General features: G+C 41.8%; 4 protein-coding genes across 4 annotated transcripts; 3 read left to right on the top strand and 1 right to left on the bottom strand.

Moving 5' to 3' along the window:
- The first annotated feature begins 260 nt into the window (after positions 1-260).
- LOC115823173 (KATNB1-like protein 1) lies at positions 261-2,301 on the top strand. The gene is made up of 8 exons (XM_030787204.1): positions 261-344; positions 620-657; positions 895-1,168; positions 1,448-1,563; positions 1,648-1,698; positions 1,777-1,866; positions 1,964-2,071; positions 2,181-2,301. The coding sequence occupies exons 1-8, from the start codon at positions 261-263 to the stop codon at positions 2,299-2,301; spliced, it is 882 nt and encodes a 293-aa protein (XP_030643064.1).
- Positions 2,302-3,743: 1,442 nt separating this feature from the next.
- emc7a (ER membrane protein complex subunit 7a) lies at positions 3,744-6,933 on the top strand. Its single transcript, XM_030781022.1, has 5 exons — positions 3,744-4,055; positions 4,236-4,355; positions 4,774-4,912; positions 5,181-5,261; positions 6,298-6,933. Exons 1-5 carry the CDS (start codon positions 3,790-3,792, stop codon positions 6,445-6,447), a joined length of 756 nt encoding a protein of 251 aa, XP_030636882.1. The 5' UTR covers positions 3,744-3,789; the 3' UTR covers positions 6,448-6,933.
- Positions 6,934-8,160: 1,227 nt separating this feature from the next.
- On the top strand, positions 8,161-11,572 carry LOC115818030 (fibrinogen-like protein 1-like protein). The gene is made up of 3 exons (XM_030781256.1): positions 8,161-8,350; positions 8,836-8,994; positions 10,057-11,572. Exons 2-3 carry the CDS (start codon positions 8,853-8,855, stop codon positions 10,749-10,751), a joined length of 837 nt encoding a protein of 278 aa, XP_030637116.1. The 5' UTR covers positions 8,161-8,350; positions 8,836-8,852; the 3' UTR covers positions 10,752-11,572.
- A 1,158-nt stretch (positions 11,573-12,730) lies between these two features.
- chrm5a (cholinergic receptor, muscarinic 5a) lies at positions 12,731-14,329 on the bottom strand. The gene has a single exon (XM_030781244.1). It carries the CDS (start codon positions 14,327-14,329, stop codon positions 12,731-12,733), a length of 1,599 nt encoding a protein of 532 aa, XP_030637104.1.
- Between the last annotated feature and the right edge of the window lie 3,399 nt (positions 14,330-17,728).

Genomic DNA, 17,728 nt, shown 5'->3' with positions numbered 1-17,728 from the left:
GCGCTAAAGCATTAGCATGGCTTGATGTTAGACAGCTTTGTATATAAAACACCTACAGTACAGATCCTGACAGCAGCATAGTTATGAACACGCCCCTTTTACTTTCACGTAGGTACTTCAATATGAGGTCGTTCACTTGTTAAAATAGGCTGTATCATAATGCCAAAGGTGGAATGCTACTTTTAATGTGTAAATATTGAATATTGCAGGAGTGTCAATAGCAGTCACATGAATTCTGGTTTCCAGTTTCACCTCCCAGCATGTTTTCTGAAGATCTTCACTGTGAGGAGAGTGAATACCAAAGCTCCGAGGACGCCTTGTCTAATGAATCTCTCACGTACAAGGTTAGATTTTCAGCTGCGAAAAACAAGGTAGGCTACAAACTGGAAACGACCAATGTTACTTTACAGGAATTAAGTTAAAACAGATTAAAGATATATTAAGATATATTATTATTACATAATCATTATGTGTGTTAAATTTGATCTCTGTTTTAAATAAGCACAGAGTGTTGGGTTTTACTGAATGTATTTGATGACCAATTATGTGTTTAATTTTCTTATGTACGATTAAATAAAACAGGAAATGGTTTTGTTATGTCCTTGCATATCTTTAATAGGAGGATACTGGAAAAAAGGAGGACAGCAACAAGAAGAGGTAATTATCACCCATCCCATTACCCATCAAGGAACAAACAATCAATCTATCAGTCTTATCAGCAATAAGAACAGAGAGCATTTTCCACAGAAAACATCAATTGCTCCAACAACAAAAAGCTTTGTTCCCATTTCACCCTGCCTGCCCCCTCCCCCCCACCCCCACACCCGCCCCCCTCCGCAGTCTGGAGTCTGGGACTGATAAATCAGGTTTCTTAATCATATCTCTCGGTGACAGGCACTTAGGTGGTCGCTGTGGAAACAACCCGGGTAGAGTGAAGCGTGTCGTATCCTGCAAGAGGAAGACTCGACACTCGACGTTGAGCTCCGGAGGACGCAGGAGACCCTCTGTGACGGGGAGGACTTTTGACACAGTCAGCACGGAGAGTGAACGGAAGGAAGAGGAGGACATGATCTTTGGAGATTCCTGGCAATTTCCGCTGACACAATCTCACACTCAGAACTGCCAGATGGAAACATCAGACATCAGATACCATGACTACTTCTCCAAGGTAGGCGCTGAGAGGGAATGTCTCTCCCCGTAAGATATTGTACAAATACAAACTGTTCCAAAAAAAACAAAAAAAAAGTTTGGTTTGGTTTGGTTTGGTTTGGTCCTCTCTATTGTGCACCCTGAACATGTCTGGGGAAGAAAAATATCTTCGAGTGTCTACTCCTGAGTTACCATTTCTACTAAAAACTTTCCAAGATTTTCCTTTTAACAGTTATCCAAATCTTATCCAAAGTTTGACATCTTTGCTGCATCTTTTATCTACTCTCTGTCCTGGCAGATATCAAAGGATCACAGTATAATGACCCAAGTTTTGTTTGGGAGGAATTTAAAGCTCAGTATAGCGCTAACACTGTGGCAAAGAAACGTTGGGGAATTGCTAACGTATCTTGCAAGGTAAGGGCATTTAAGTTCAGTCCGTAATTGATACAGAATTTGACACGGCTCTTCTTTTAATTGCCCTCTTCTTTATCTGTGTAGACTCCAGGACACCAGCATTACTGTTCATTGTTTACCTTTTATAACGGAGAGGTAATTATGTAATATTATACACATAAACATTTAATGATTTGGACTGTAACCTAATTTTGACCTCTTACTTCTTTACAGTCTTCAGAATAAGAGCAGGCGTGTTTCAGTGGGCTTTTGTGTTGACCTTTTCCCTTTAGTGAAAAGCGTTCTTCAAAGTCAGTATGAAGAGTGAGTGCACTTTTTCAATGAAACACGACTTGTTCTATTAGCGTGAATATAATTTGATCCACATTTAATCTGATCCTGTTTTCTCTTTTTCTTTCAGTTATATAATTACAGGATTAAATTGGATACAGTCTGTTCTGAGACTATGGTGGCCACAGCTCACAGGAAATGGAGAGAGTGTGTCTGACATAACTTCATCTGATAAGAGGTAAGTTAAAGTTTCAGACACTCACTTAGGAGTCTGACAGGTAATTGTGGTCTATGTACATATGTTTTTTCCCCCCAAAGTGAACATTTAATGATTTGTGTTTTTTTAGAAATATTCATGTGATTAAGCAGCAGCTACAAGAACTCTGGGAAGAAGAATCTCGTCTGTGTTCATCGTCTGGGCGTATTGGTGAAATGTGGAAGGTAAAAGAGGGACCAAAGACATTATAAGAGCATTTATAGACACTTAAGACATCTAATTTTGCGGCAACAAGGAAAGTAGGGTAGACAGGTAATCTTTCTTGTGCAAATGTCACAGAACCAATGCTCTATGACTAGGTCTCAATGGGCATTGATGTGACTGAATAGTTGCTTTAGAGAGCATATAAAATATATAATTATGACAAAATATGGGTTCGTTAACACAGTCATTTTACTTTGCAGGTAATAGAACCCTACCTATTTCAGCTGTGCATAAGTCAAAGAATGTAACAAGCTGAGCGGAGCCGTGACACTTTGACACAAGAGGCTGGAATTTCCAGTTCAGGAGGAAGTCTCCTGCTGCTTTGAAGAGGATTGTTCAGGGATTTTGAGGGAACTACCTCATATAGACTTGAAGGTTACACTTTGCAATAGGTTGTAACTCTGTTATTACACTGGAACTGAATTAGCCACTCTTTACTTTATAACTCCACAACAGGTATCCTTGTTTTTCTTTGATTTGTTGTTATACATTGTTAAATGATAAACAGCACTTTACCATTTCCTAAACTCCCAGCTTCAAACATCTGATAACTGAGGTACAAAAGGAAAAACCCCCCAAAAAACAAAACCTTAACATCTCTTTTGAATTAGATACTTCAGAGATGCTGAATGAATTAGATGCTGAAAAGGAAAAGTGCGTTTCTGATAGCTTCATACTGATACCATGTGATGAAAGAAACAGTTACAGCACTGATTTTTTTTTACCTGTACCAGTTTCCTCTAAATATTGACCTAATTTAGTCATAAGCTGAAAATGCTGTCTAATACTCTTATAGATTTTTTTTTTTTTTGATCAGATCTACCCTCAGCTTAGTGGTATATCCATCTGTATTTAAGCTTGAACTGACAGTGTTTTTCTGTTACTATAATGCTTTGGAAAATAATTACAAATTTTTTTAAATTTCACTAGAGGTGAACTGACTTCAAAGACACACTTCCTGCTTTGTTTCAGATTTCTGAAAACTTGCAAAAGTGATATGTTGCCTACATGCTTTGATGGATTGTAAAGTACGTCAAAGGCTGTGAATTTATATACACGCAAATAAACATCTATGAAACCACTTTCTCTTAAACGTGTGTGGGTGCTGTTACATTTTCAAGAGAGAACAGTATTTGCGCCAGCTCTTCGCGCATTGGTGTGGAGGTAGAGGAAATCAATACAACTACGAGGGATCATGTGAAGGCAAACAATAATGATATTATGTGTATTATGCGGTGATATTATGTGTGTGAGAAAACTTGACTGAGGCCAATATATTTCTGAGTTGTAGTTAATTAAATACAATGTCAATAAAGTTTTGGGGGGGGGGGGGGGGGGGGGCGGTAGGGGGTTTAATATGACGTCATTACTCGGCGCCTTAACTCTGTTTTCAGATCCACTACGGCATGGAATTAGGACAGGTGTTTATTTGAAGTAAAATGCAGTTCCTACAAAGTGAACACATATCAAGATAAATGATTATGACATCTAACGGTCCTGCCCGCGCAAACATTCGAAAAGGAAATACTGTCATGCTTCAATGGTTAATTTATATACTTTTATTTGGAGTTTCCACATGTTTCTCTGATGTGGAACCTGGGCCCGGTGGGACGCCAGTTCAGATTAATAGTGATAAGTTCAAGATCGAAGGCCGTGCAATTGTTCCAGGAGTTAAACCACAGGATTGGATTTCTGCAGCTCGTGTGCTAGTTGACGGCGAGGAACACGTTGGCTTTTTCAGGTGCCCCTTGATTGAACAAACTTGAAATCAAGCTGCGAGCTAGCTCACGAACGGTATTGAGAATCCTAACAGAACTCACAGTCTGAAATGTGTTAGCCAAATAACTTTACATTGCCAATAAGATTTTATCTGCTTTTAGAGGTATGACATTTTCCGTCTCATGTTATTTAAACCCTCCAGACAGGATGGAAGTTTTGCAGTCAGTGACGTTCCATCCGGATCATATGTGGTGGAAATTGTATCCCCATCCTACAGATTTGAACCTGTCCGTGTAGACATTACATCCATAGGAAAAATGAGGTACTTCACTGAATTGGCAGATATGGTTGCCTGATAAGTCACTCACACATACAACTGTAATGCTTTTTCCAAACCCAAACTGTTTCTGTAGCCTGCCACCTAATGACTGCGTCACGTTATGTGTGTGCCGGCGTTATTTTCTAATGAGTGTTTTTCAAAGGCGTTTAGATGTTCTACATGCTACACAGAAACTAGCGCTTTGCTGATACATTTTATGATAACTTTATGACCATCAGATATTTTAACATGTAATAACAATATTGCTGTAAAGTGTCCAGTAATGAATTCGGGTCATGCATTATGGCTGCCCACTCCATGAATCAAGAAAAACGACGTCAGGTTCTTTCTCTTTCTCTTTCTCTCTTTCTTTTTTTCTTTTCTTTTCTTTTTTTTCTGGCGTCTTGTTTTGGTCTTGTAGGGCCCGCATTGTTAATTATATCAAGACGTTTGAGGTGGTGCGGTTGCCATATCCTCTCCAAATGAGGAGCACCGGCAAACACGCTTACTTTGTGAGGCGTGAGAGTTGGGGCTGGACAGATTTCCTCATGAACCCAGTGGTGGGTGACTCCCGTTTATGTCTTTTTTAGGTCAGAAGTGCACTGTCACACTCCTGAGTGGCATAGATGCCTCTCAGTTCTTCCCATGGTAGTTTTACACCAAGTTATTGCTTAAGACGTTGAAATGTAAGAGATTGCCCGATCTTATTTGAGCCACTCAGGGAATGAGTTTACCCATTTGTGGATTTGCCTGAAGTATGAGTCAAGGTTTTGTGAGGTGTGTTAAGTAAATAATTCAAGACACATACACGCTGACTTTTTTTCTTAGGTGATAATGATGGTTCTTCCTCTGGTGATAATTCTGCTTCTTCCTAAAGTCGTCAACACAAATGACCCGGAAATGAGAAGGGTACGTTTTTTTTTTTTTTTACTTTAGTCTTTCATGAAGATTTTGTGTTATGACACAATAGCTGAAATGTAATGAAGGAATATCTGAAGCACACCTTCATGTCACTGCACAGCATGTTTTTATTTTTCATCAAAGACTCATGTGGTCGTGTGGTCAGAACCCTCCGTGACTTAAGCTCTAGGTTTTGTATGCCTCATGCTACAGTTGAATTACACTCTATATAACTATGTTATTGGCTCTCATCCGGTCAAGGGTTTGTTTTTAACATCATAGTTAGCACTCGCGCTTTTGTCAAACAAGTGATCATGTGAGGAAAAACTGTGGATTTAATTAAATCTCCTTGACTGCACACACACACTGTGAACACTGTGTCTGCATTTAACCCATCCATACACACCAGTCGTGATCACACACAAGCACGAGGTGCAGGAGCAGTGGGCAGCACACCTACGCCCTGGGGGGGGGTAGTTGGGAATTAAGTGCCTTGCCCAAGTTGGGAGTTAAGTTTCCTGCCAGTCCTGGGAATCGAACCAGTGGTCACAAGCCCGCTTCTCTAACCATAAGGCCACGGATAGGGTCTTTAATGTTGAGGGTAATACAAGGGTTTTTCAATATTGAATTTCCAAATAAATGTTCATCAAATGTCAGAGGGATTAAAAAAAACCCAAAAGATGTATTTCTAGAGAGGGAAAGTTGTTTTATAAAGCATATAATCTACTGACTGCTGTTCTCATTCATTCTCAGAGGAGGTCAGCTATAGCGGTGAATTTTACTATTGATCCTTAAGACAGACTGTAAAGCCATTTATGCTCTGTCAGGCTGTGAGTCGTGTCTTGATACACTAGACTTCAAAAATGCACTCAACAACAAAAAAACGAACAATGATAAATATTGGTCTATTGAACCGTTGTGTCACAAGAATTGCGTTCGGCGTTTACCTACTCAGCGGTTATTGTAAAAACAGGCCTGAATGTGTACGGAGGGCAAATTTTCCCCCTCGGGTGTTGATGATGTGTCTTTGTTCTTTGTTTGAAAGGAAATGGAGCAGTCTATGAACATGCTTAACCCCAACCACGAGCTTCCGGACGTTTCCGAGTTCATGACTAAGCTCTTTTCATCCAAGACTCCCGGAAAGCCAGGAGGTGGGGGACGAGGTCCCAGGGGTGGTCCCCAGAGGAGGAAATAGCGTTTACGTGTCATGCGCCTGACAGATATTGTTACCACAAACATTGTTTCTTCAATGTAGCAATTAGGCACTTTAGTATGTCAAAGAGTCAATAACTGAACAAAACTGAAATCTGCAAATCTGTGCAGTAACCTCTCTCTGTGCCTTTGAATCGTTGCTTTTGTAAAGTTGTTTTGCTGATTAATTTGTCATTTGTCAAGCTAAGGATTTTCAACCGGACCTCTTGTTATGGTTCTGTCTGACAGCGGTTCATTGTGTGTTGAAGAAAATCTGCCTTTGTGTGCATTAAGTTATTTTGTGCCTTCTGTAATTTCTCAGCAAGCTTTTCCTACCATGCTGGTAGATTTGTCATGATGATGGCCTCCGTGTCTCCTTAAGCGAGAGCTTACGTTTGTGAATGAGTGGGTTTTTGCTTGCCTGCAATAAAATATCTGTCATTTATTGGTGAATTATTAAACAAAGTTTATCAACACAAGCAGATCTAACTTATTGAAAGCAGAGACTAATAAAAGTCTAAAGATATTACACTCTCTTGTTTGTGTGTGTTTATTTCACTTGTGTTTATAGCTAAAAAAAAACAACTTTAATGTCCACAGAGCCTCTCTGTTGGGTCTAAGGTCGTCCACTCATTCATTCGTTCAACTGGAGCTGCTCTGCTATGTACAGTGATACTGATCCATGGCGTGAGAGAGAGCGTGTGTTTACAGAGGTAGTTGTGAGGACAGTCGGTGAGAGGAGGGGTTTAAATTTAGTAGGAGTGTGCAGAGTAGAGGTGGGATGGTGGACCCACTGGGATGGTCAGAGACAGTGTCAGCAGTTCTAACAGGAGGGCGAGTCAGTCAAGCGCATATTGGCCCACGACCAAGCGCCATCTGCCACAGTGAACACGGGAAGACTCTTAACTAACACGGAATCACAATATGACAGACAAATCAGACTTAACACGGTCAGACAGACAGCTGTGGTCTTACGTACTCCATGGTTTTACCTTGACTCATAACTACCATGGACCAAATATGAACAGTGCTTATTAGTAGCATTTGTACATGTGATTTCATTCAGACTTCTTTGATAATATTCAACTAGCTGCTTATGATTGAAAAAAAAAAATCTGTCATCATCAATAATCCCTCCAGACTTTCCTCAAGACAGACTTTCTCCGAACAAATTTGGAAAAGAACTTTCACGCAAACACGATTCTGTCCAAAGCCAATCATCAGATCATTTGGATGCCGGCTTCCCATCCAGATGCTGCTTCTCATTTTCGCACGCTTGACATCGGACAGTGCCTCTGTTGTTTTAGCTGTTCAAATAAAAGCCATGAGGTAATTCCAACACGGAGCCAAAGGTTGTTATCCCCATTTAGCTTGAGTAAGGGGGGGGGGTGAAAACATGACCGACACAGGAAAGGCGCTCTATGAGGTAATGGGCCTACCTGACACAGATAAAACGAAGTTTCAACCTATGGCCTGTCCTTCCTTTCTCGTGTGACGTTTAACACAGAGACAACGAGCAAGAGGACAGTACTGTCATTGAACCGATCACTGAACCTTAAGTCAGGGCCAAAAGAAAAACAAAACAACTACCTTTCTTTAGATCAATGTAAACATTATCTTTCAATGCTAGGGTTACTTCCTTTACGCTTTTAGATGTCTTATCCTTAGATGATAAAACCCTGGGTGGGACATGACACTGAGGCTGAAGTCCACACACGGTAACAGGGTTGACGGAGCTCACTCATGAGCATGTGGCTGCTATAGTGTGGACTCTGAAATGCAGGTTGGCAGCCTTGTTTGCACTCCAACCCTGATTCAACCGCAGCTCACTGTCATTGTGGCTTCACTTAACAGAGACACGGCACGCGTACGCAGGTACAAAGGAAATACAGGTGGTCGCAGAAAAGGTAAGCTGATCAGTAGATTCCCATTCATTACCATCCGTGTACCTGTCAAAAGTTGTTCCTGAACATTTACAGTGCTCAGATAAAGTCTGTTGTGTAGTTTTCTTTCTTTCTTTCTTTCTTTCTTTCTTTCTTTCTTTCTTTCTTTCTTTCTTTCTTTCTTTCATCCATTCTAAATAGGCTGTACCAAAGTGGACATTAGTTTTGATTAGGATCTCCCACTTCCTTACACTTACACACTTACATTGGACTAATAGCAGCAGTCATGACTATGGTTCATTGAATTATTGTGTGTTTGGGTAATTTAGTGCCTTATCGTCAATCAGGAGATGGCTCTACAGAACAGGCTGGGAACTCCCTCTTCTTCTTCTTCTTCTTCTTCTTCTTCTTCTTCTTCCTCTTCTTCTTCTTCTTCTTCTTCTTCTTCTTCTTCTTCCTCTCTTTTCTTTCTTGTTCTCTGTTAGTTAATTTCTCTCGTTCCTCTGTAGGGAGATTGAGGTGAAAGATGAAGCACTTAGGGACCTGTATCATGGCTCTCATGTGTGGGCTCAGTGTGATGGATGTGCAAGCTGAGGGTCCCCCTGCTAAAAACATTCATCTGCTTTCCAGTGATGAGCACAAGTTCATCCTGAACCTGGGACAGAAAGGTACAAGACCACAACCTGTGGATTCTTACTGTTCTTGACAGTGTTTCCCTTGTGTATAAATAAAACAACATCTTAAACATCTTAAATATTAAAATGGATTCACAGTTCTCTTCACTATTCACTTTACCTCTACAGTACATCCATAAAAAAAAAAAAAAAAGAAATCTATGCCGATACAAACATAGTTACGTCTGTCAGTGTTACCAGGCAACATACTGCCTTGATTTATAAGAAGACAAGTGGACCAACTGAATTTTGGTTCCTTAGAAAATTTCATTTCTTAATACAGATCTGATCTCTCAGGATCTTGACTCGTTTTAGCAGTTTCTGAAAGAGTTTCAAGACAGTGCTTGTAAACATAATTGAGAGGACTGCTACTTTGTCTTGACTGAATTAATGACATTGCACTGTCATAGGTCAAACTCCATCAAAGGGACCCACTGACTGACAAAGCGTTTAACACGTCGTGTCTGGAGGTCACAGTTCCTGCACGGTTTGGGATGTCAGTCATACACAAGACCTTTGTCTCTGTGACACACTTTCGCCCGACAGAGATACGCCAACTCTAAGAATGATTTAGTGAGATCTAGTAGACAAGGAAGGTTTTTTTTTTCTCTCTGTTAGGACACGGTACATGACATTGAGGAATCTTTATCATCAGACACCAAATGCAGATTTGGGAACTGCTTTGTATTTACCGCATGTGTCAAATTCAGTCAAACAGACATTGAACTGTTCTGTCTGAAAATAAAGTATTTGGCACACTCAAAAAAAATCGGTCAACACCAATTTGACATCACACAGATGTCAAAACCAAATTCCCATAGTATGACAGAGAAATAAACAAAGATTACTTTTATTATGCGCTGTAGTGGTCTGGTATTGACAGTTTCGACAATGAGAACTTGAAGTAAGAAAAGTATGATGATGTTATGATGAGCTGTCTGAACCTGGACTTGTTTCTGAGACAGGAAAATTACATTACATGGCGTTCGCAACACTTTTCTGAAGCGCTGTTTACGTAGTCCTAACTGAATTACTTTCTATCTCTCTGTTTCTCAGTCTTGCCCAGGGACTGTTATGAACTGTGGCACGGTTCTGGGGGCCAAGCACAGGACGGGGTTTATTTGATCCAGCCTGCGGACTCCCCCATCGCAGTTTTCTGTGCCATGCAAGATGGCGGCTGGACCGTGGTGCAGCACATCACTGTCAACAGCTCTGTGGATTTTGACCGCTCGTGGGAGGAGTACAAAACAGGTTTTGGGACTCTAATGGGGAACCACTGGCTTGGAAACGAATATCTCCATCAGCTAACGAGCGGACCCGGACGCTACAAACTAGGCATCAAGTTGGTGGACAAAGATGCCGTCACCAAGACGGGCGAATACGACCCCGTTCTGGTGGAAGGCGAGGAGGCCCAGTATCGTTTACGTTTGGGTCTGTTCCAAGGCACCGCTGTGGATGCCCTTACCCTGGACACTGAAAACTATCTCCACGACAACCAGAGGTTCACCACCAAGGACCGCGACAATGACAACTACTTCCAGAACTGCGCCAAGTTGGAGTTCCAGGGCGTGGCCGGTGGAGGTTGGTGGTACGACGCTTGCGCCGGAGCCAACCTCAATCGCAGGAACGTGATCTACTGGCAGAAGGACTGCAACAAGGAGCACCTGTGCAAATACGCCTGGATGATGGTGAAACCATCTGACTTGGTTAAGGTGATCCACAGCAGGGACTGTAAGAAGGATGAACTGTGATTACATCACCTAGAACATAGGGAATTACATCAAAGTGGTCCTGAGAGCTTTGGAGTTAATCTACAGGAGGGGGAAAGAGCTAATCACGAAGGTATCTCTTGATTGTAGAATGGGACAACACACAGACTGTGGAGGGGAGGTTAATCTAATCTAATATAATCAAATTTCACCCTGTCACAGAACTTGACTCATTTACATCTTTATTCAGTGTGATTAAGTACCTAATTTTAAGTGTTGGAGTGTAAAATGAGATGGTGGCCAATCGTGCTCCTGGAGGACAGTACTCCATTGTGATTTTTGTGCCAGCCTCTAATCGAATACACCTCCTTCTGCTATTCAGATGGCTCCTAAGGGCCTTGGTTGGATTTTCTGGTTGTTTTTATGGGAATTGGGGAAGAGATCTTGCAGGCACTACGGCCCTCCAGGAGGAGAACTGGCCACCTGCTATGTAATGCAATAATTACTGGTGTTGGAAAGTCACACTAACATTATATTGGTTTTTGCTTGAACAGGTGTATATTTCAGAAATCCGACATGCACAGGAACACAGTCACAAATTTCAGTAAAGTAAACCTACCATGTACAATATCAAATGCAAAATGCCACTTGACATGAAAAAATCAATAAAAAAAAGCAATATCAATAGTTTTCTTCGGTTTTGTATTTCGACTTTCACTATCGTCTTAGATTTAATATTCTGGTAACGTTTATTACCTAACAAGATTTTGAATGTACCGGAGAGAAATTAATTTGTAATTGCATCCAGAGCAGCCTTTTTGTGATGGTTACAGGACAACATTCTCACAGAATAAAATGTTCCCATGAGAAAGCTGCTAAATGACTGTAGGTTTTTTTTCCCCCCCAAATGTTTTTTTCTTGGTTTTTTTTTGTTTTTGTTTTGCTCATTTTTGTAAATGATAACAATGCTGAACGCTAAAATGTGTTTCTTACATTTAGAAGGGAGGAAAATGACATTTAAATTGGATACAGCACTAAAAGAAAAGTAAGAAAGAAAAACCTATTATGCGGTTACACAACATGAATGTGAGTCACGACTAAGCTGATTGGAGAACATCTAGTTTATTTTTTCATTGTCCGTGAGCATGGAGTTAAAAACAAAACAAAACGCTCCATCTTACCTGATAAAGCCAACACTCACAGCGACACATCTGCCACATTTCATTAATTGAGATTATATGGAATTTACAACAGGAACAATGGTTTCACCAACAGCGAGGATAAAATGAAGAATTATAATGCCGAGAGCAAAATTGTGCTTTTTTTGTCTTTGAAAAATGAAAATACTTATTCAACTCTCTCTCTGTCTCTGTCTCTGTCTGTCTGTCTGTCTGTCTCTCTCTCTCTCTCTCTCTCTCTCACTCTCGATCTTCTGTCTGCGTAATGAACCTGGGACCAGTGCTCTTGTCCTTGGTGGAATGCAGGATTTGTTTTCATTTGTTCTTTGTCTAGAGGATGGCACATGTGCAAAAAAAAGGCCTTTGATGAACTTGTACAATCTTGGATAGGCTGCTCTATATCCACTTCACATTGCTATGGCAAAACAAATAAACAGACAAACAAAACAGTAATATAGCCCTTGAACACTAGAGTTGTATCAAGCAAAATATCTGCATTAATAATAACACATTTATGGACGACTGACCAAGAAATATTAATACTTGTTTGTGCCTTTTGATAACAGTAAACGTATAAATCTGGAACAATAGACAAAACAAAATTGTATTTAAAACTTGATTCAACTTTCGATTGGTCCTCAGAAAAGCTGAACTCATATTGATGTGTATTTGCAATTTGTGCATTGTAATAGTCCTGGAACAAGACTATATAAAGAATAATCTGTTATTCGTGATAATATCAGTCATGACCAAACATATTCCTGATGGCCACATGACCGTGTTCCAGAATATTACGGTATTGTAATACCAGCCATGCCTCTCTCTCCTCTCATCTGGGTGAATTCAGGTCAACTTGCCGCTCACAGCTGGATTCTGACCGTACCAGTAAAGCTTCTCTTCCACTCTCTTCTTCTTCCACTGGCACAGAAGAAGCATCCGGAAGGTCTTCTGAAAAGTCTTGTTGCAGAGGGCGTAACACATGGGATTTACGGTGCTGTTGACGTAACAGAGCCAGTACCCGAGGTGCCACAGGGAGAGGGGGATGCAGTTGGAACAGAAGGTGGAGATAAGCACCATGATATTGTAAGGTGTCCAGGTGAGGATGAAGGCCAGCAGGATGGCGCTGAGAGTCTGGGCTGCCTTCCTCTCTTTAATCAACACCATCCTCTTCCTCTTGGTCATCTGGTTCTTCAGGGTGGCGTCTGTCGGTTTGGAGGAGGACGAGGTGGACGGAACGCTCACGGACTCTGCCGAAGAGAAGGACGAAGGGCCGGCTTTTGTGTCGCCGTTCTTGGCCTGCTGGGGGCTCTCTTCCTTGGTGGTTTGTTTGAACTTGTAGGAAACGCACTTCTTGCTTTTCTGAGAGCTGTTCTTCACCGGCGACGGGTAGAAGTTCTCGTCCACGTAGCCGCTAAGCTGCTCGCTCTCGCTGGCTGTCTCTGCCGCTGCTTTGCTGTTGTCGCCAGCGCATCCCTGGTTCCTGTAGGCTGGCTGGAACGCACCTGGAGACACCGAATGCTCGTCCTCTTCAGAGGAAGCGTAGCTGTTGAAGGTGGTCAGCTGATCGGTTTTGGACCACTCGTCATTGGAAACAACAGCAGATTTGGTCGTGTTGCTGCGATTGGAGGAGGACCAAGAGGCTTGGTTCCTGTCCCTGGTGGTGGTGCTGAGTTGCTTGCAGTTGAAACAAGATCTGATGATGGTTTTCTGCGGTTGGACATTACTGCTGCCAGACTCCGTTGAATAGTTGATGCCTTGGAGCTCAGCCAGGTCCTTGGTGCGACGTTCCGTCTCTTTGTAGATCCGGCAGTAGAGGATCGTCATGACAGAGACAGGGAAGTAGAAAGCAGCAATTGCTGTCCCAAAGGTTATCACAGGTTCGGAGAAGAATTGAATCTGACACTGTCTTTCTGGGACGGTTCTCTTCCCGACAAAATACTGCCAACATAAGATGGGAGGGGCCCACAAGACAAAAGACACGAGCCATGCCAGGCCGATCATGATGCCCGCACGTTTGGGTGTCCGCTTGGCTCTGTACGTCAGGGGCCTTGTGATAGAGAAGTACCTGTCAAAACTGATGACCAGCAAGTTCATCACTGACGCGTTGCTAGCCACATAGTCTAGGGCCAACCACAGGTCACAAGCAAGGCTCCCTAGTGACCAGTAGCCCATTAGTATGTACGAGGTATATAAGTTCATTGAGAAAACGCCAATGATAAGGTCCGCGAAAGCCAAACTTAGCAGGTAATAGTTGTTTACCGTCTTCAGTTGGCTGTTGACCTTAAAGGACAACATTACGAGAACGTTTCCGATGATTGTTATCAGGCTAACAATGGCCGACACTGTCGCTATGGTGACGACCTCCCACATGCTGTGCGTGACCAGATGGATGTCTGACGCATTGCCACTGATGGAGGTGTTCTCAATTTGCCTGCCCTCCATGTTCCTTCAATCACTCTACCCCTATAGGGAGCTCATTCTGTGAGCACAACATGTGCCTTACACTCCATGTTGACCTTGATCTTCTGGAAAAAAAAAAACAAACACAAAAAATACAACAATTATGAATGGGCAGTGACATTTTTTGTTCTGGTTTTATCATGGAGAATTACAAAAATCATTTCAGACAGTCTGACTGACATTTAAGAGAAACATTGAGCTGATTTCTCCATTTGGCCACTAGATGGCAGAAAAGATTATAAATTCTCGTGCATAGTATTGTTATTGTATATTAAGACACGTATTTAGATTGTTTAGACAATTTGGATTGGGCAGAGACCTGACGCCCATCCGTCATATCTGAGTCATATCTTAAAGTTCATAACTCCAACAGACTTCCCAGATTGCTTGTACTTTCCCAATCTTCTTGTACTATACCAATCTTGACAATTGCCTTCTCACAGCAAGGCCACAGATGAAAACAGTTTCTCCTCAAAGAAATTTGAATAAATATGGTGGGTTTTTTTTAACTATACAGCAACAAACATGCTTTCAGTGTCTTCAGCGCCTCAGTTAACCTGACATCATGAAATTTATAACGGAGTATCAAAACACATTGTGTAACTTTTGAGTTTTTCTGCTCTTATATTTTGAACCAGACACGGCACATGTGACGCAATGGCATCATGGCAAAGACGGAGATGGGACTGTGTTGTCTCTGTCCCTTGTGGTTTCCATGGAGACAGAAAAAGCTATTGTGTCTGGATGACAAGGGCCAGCGCTGACTTTGATGAAACGAAGGTCTGTTGGTTTCAGGGTGGGAAGAAAGAAGGGGGGGGGGGGACAAAAGCGGCAATGGCATTTTGTCCGATACATTTGTCCAGATAAAACTGTTGTAAGGGATATTTGTTTCTCTGTCCAGTATCCATTTGTAAGCACAAATCATTCACTCTCACACTCTTTCTCTCATTCACTTTCTCACACTCTCTCTCTTTCTCTGTCTCTCTTTAAGTCACCCCTCTGTCTGTGTCCGTCTCTCTGTTTTTTTTTTTTTTTTAATGTGGGTGCATGCATGCGTGTGTGTGTGTGTGTGTGTGTGTGTGTACGTACGTGCGCGCTTGTGTGCCTGTGTATTTGCGCGAGCGACGGTGTATACCGTTTGGAGGTAAAAAAAACAATTTGAGGTCTCATTCATGTGACACGTTCAATTGGTTTATGCGCAGTTTTGTTTAAACACAAAACTTACCTGTATGAGGAATGGCATCTGTTTTGTACGAATAGCTGCTCAATTAAAAAATGAAGACCATTATTACTCATATACTGGCTCCCTGTACAGCAATGTTCCTTTAATAAAAACATCTGGATAGCCAGGTCCGCTGAGAGCTCTTTGCTATAAAACGTATGACAGACAGTCTGGCTCCTACCCCTTCATTATCTGAATTGGGTGAGTATCATGCAAGCTGCATCTTTTTATGTTGATCGTGAGGGAATATCTTTTATTTTTCCATAAGAAATAAAGGAATCATCCCTGTGAAATAACATTAGCTATAAAAATGGAAATGGCGTAATCCTTTGGAGAGAGTCACAAGCGCAATAACGGAAGGAGGGCAACAGGTTACTAAAATCACAACTTGATCTTACCTCACAGTGGGTCTCATCTTCACTTCAATCAAAGATACAAAGTCAATGTGAAAGACTGACAGCGTCATAATATCTTTTCAGATTGCACATCTGTCAGAATGAGATAAAATGGCTTGATAAAGAGACTGTGTAGCATTCAAGCATCCCCCCGTTTCTTTAACTCATTCATTCCTCTTGGAACTATTTGACAAGGGAATTAGTAAAGGCAGAGTGACTGCCTAACATGATCGTGACCTGAGCAGTAATCTAACCGTTTGACCCACTCTTCGACCGTGATCTGGTCTCATTTTCTATCAGTTCAGCCCCACTCTGGACATTCACTTAAATATGTTCTACTGGCCTTTGATCGAGGTCGAGTCTCTTACAACTTCACGTTTTAAGTGACCTCTCCTCTCAGTTTTAATTCCGATTGCACGCAGTTGCTAGCAGGAACCTTTCCCCGGCAGTCAACGGCCTAACACAAAATAGGATTGCGCTCGCGGCGTGAAGGTGGGAGAAATCCTTGCCTTGCCCTTCAGCTTACCACCATGACATTTTACATCCCTCGTGTAATCAACATCACAGCACCGGTTAGCTCAGGTAGCCCTTGATGTCGGTTATTTTTTTATTTTTTTTGCCCGTGTTGCTGTCATTTCTGATGTTTCTCTTATCTCTCTCTCCGCCATGGCAGAGTTCTGCTTTTCTCTTTGAGGTAACATGTCTGAATCAAAATAAAAATGTGTTCATTTCACTCTGTACAAACATGGAAAGACTACGGGGCAGTTTTCAGCGACTTTTGTTTATTTTGTTACGGCTGTGTTTGGCCGCGCTGAGATTGAGTTCCCATGATATAAACGACAGACTGAAGCAGACAATGACACAGAGTGAAATTCAGTTTACTCTGTAAAGCAGACAAACAGTCCCGGTCTCAAACCTGCCTGCCCTGACTGTTTCAGATGCTATTATCTTAACTACTGTTTCTGTCATTACGGTAATTAAAATGACTTGGCGACAGAATTGATCTTGAGAGGGTTAGATGGGCACAGTTTAAAAATAATGCAGTGTTGGTTAATGCTAACGTTAATGGTCTTTCACAAATGACCAGTGTTTATACATGGAGAGAGAGGGGCTATTTTTAGTCGGAGAGCAGAACGATTGACGCACAAACAGTTTCCACTCGGGAAATTTAATTTAATCCAGTATGTCTCACACTTCCCGATCTTATTCACACCTGTGACTTGAAGCTCTCGCGTAATCCGTTTCCACTTTGTATATAATCAAGCTAACCAATTGATTTTGTGTGTGTGTGTGTGTGTGTGTGTGCGTGCGTGCGTGTGTGCGGGCGCGCATTAATTTCAGCGGACATCAAGGTATTGTTCATAGACTGGGAAGTGTTCTGTGATGGAGGACTTTCTTTGTCCTGAAGCTAGAGGTTCTCTAGAGGCTCTCGGACTGAAATGGTTTGTAAGGCGTGGGCTTTGCTCGCAGGAAGCGCATGAATTAATTATGACTGGTACGCACTGACACACGGGTGACGGTGCGTTCTCTCACTCACTCAGTGACTCACCGCAAACTGCTCCTCACACTAGCACGCACAAAAACACCAAGAACGCCCTGCTCCCCAATGCACTAAGCGATTTCGCTCTCTCCTTCTCTCTCCCTTATATAACAGAGGTTTAGATTAAGTATTGAGATGTAGCCTATTGCTGAATTCACAGTTTTTTTTTTAAACATCATGGAACGTTGAATGACTGAACCTTCCATGAACTCTTAAACCTTTTA

Source organism: Chanos chanos, chromosome 1 (genome assembly GCF_902362185.1).
Source record: "Chanos chanos chromosome 1, fChaCha1.1, whole genome shotgun sequence".
NCBI classification, from domain to species: Eukaryota; Metazoa; Chordata; class Actinopteri; order Gonorynchiformes; family Chanidae; genus Chanos; species Chanos chanos.
Note: the sequence above shows the minus strand (reverse complement) of the source record. Positions and strands in the feature narration are given on the sequence as shown.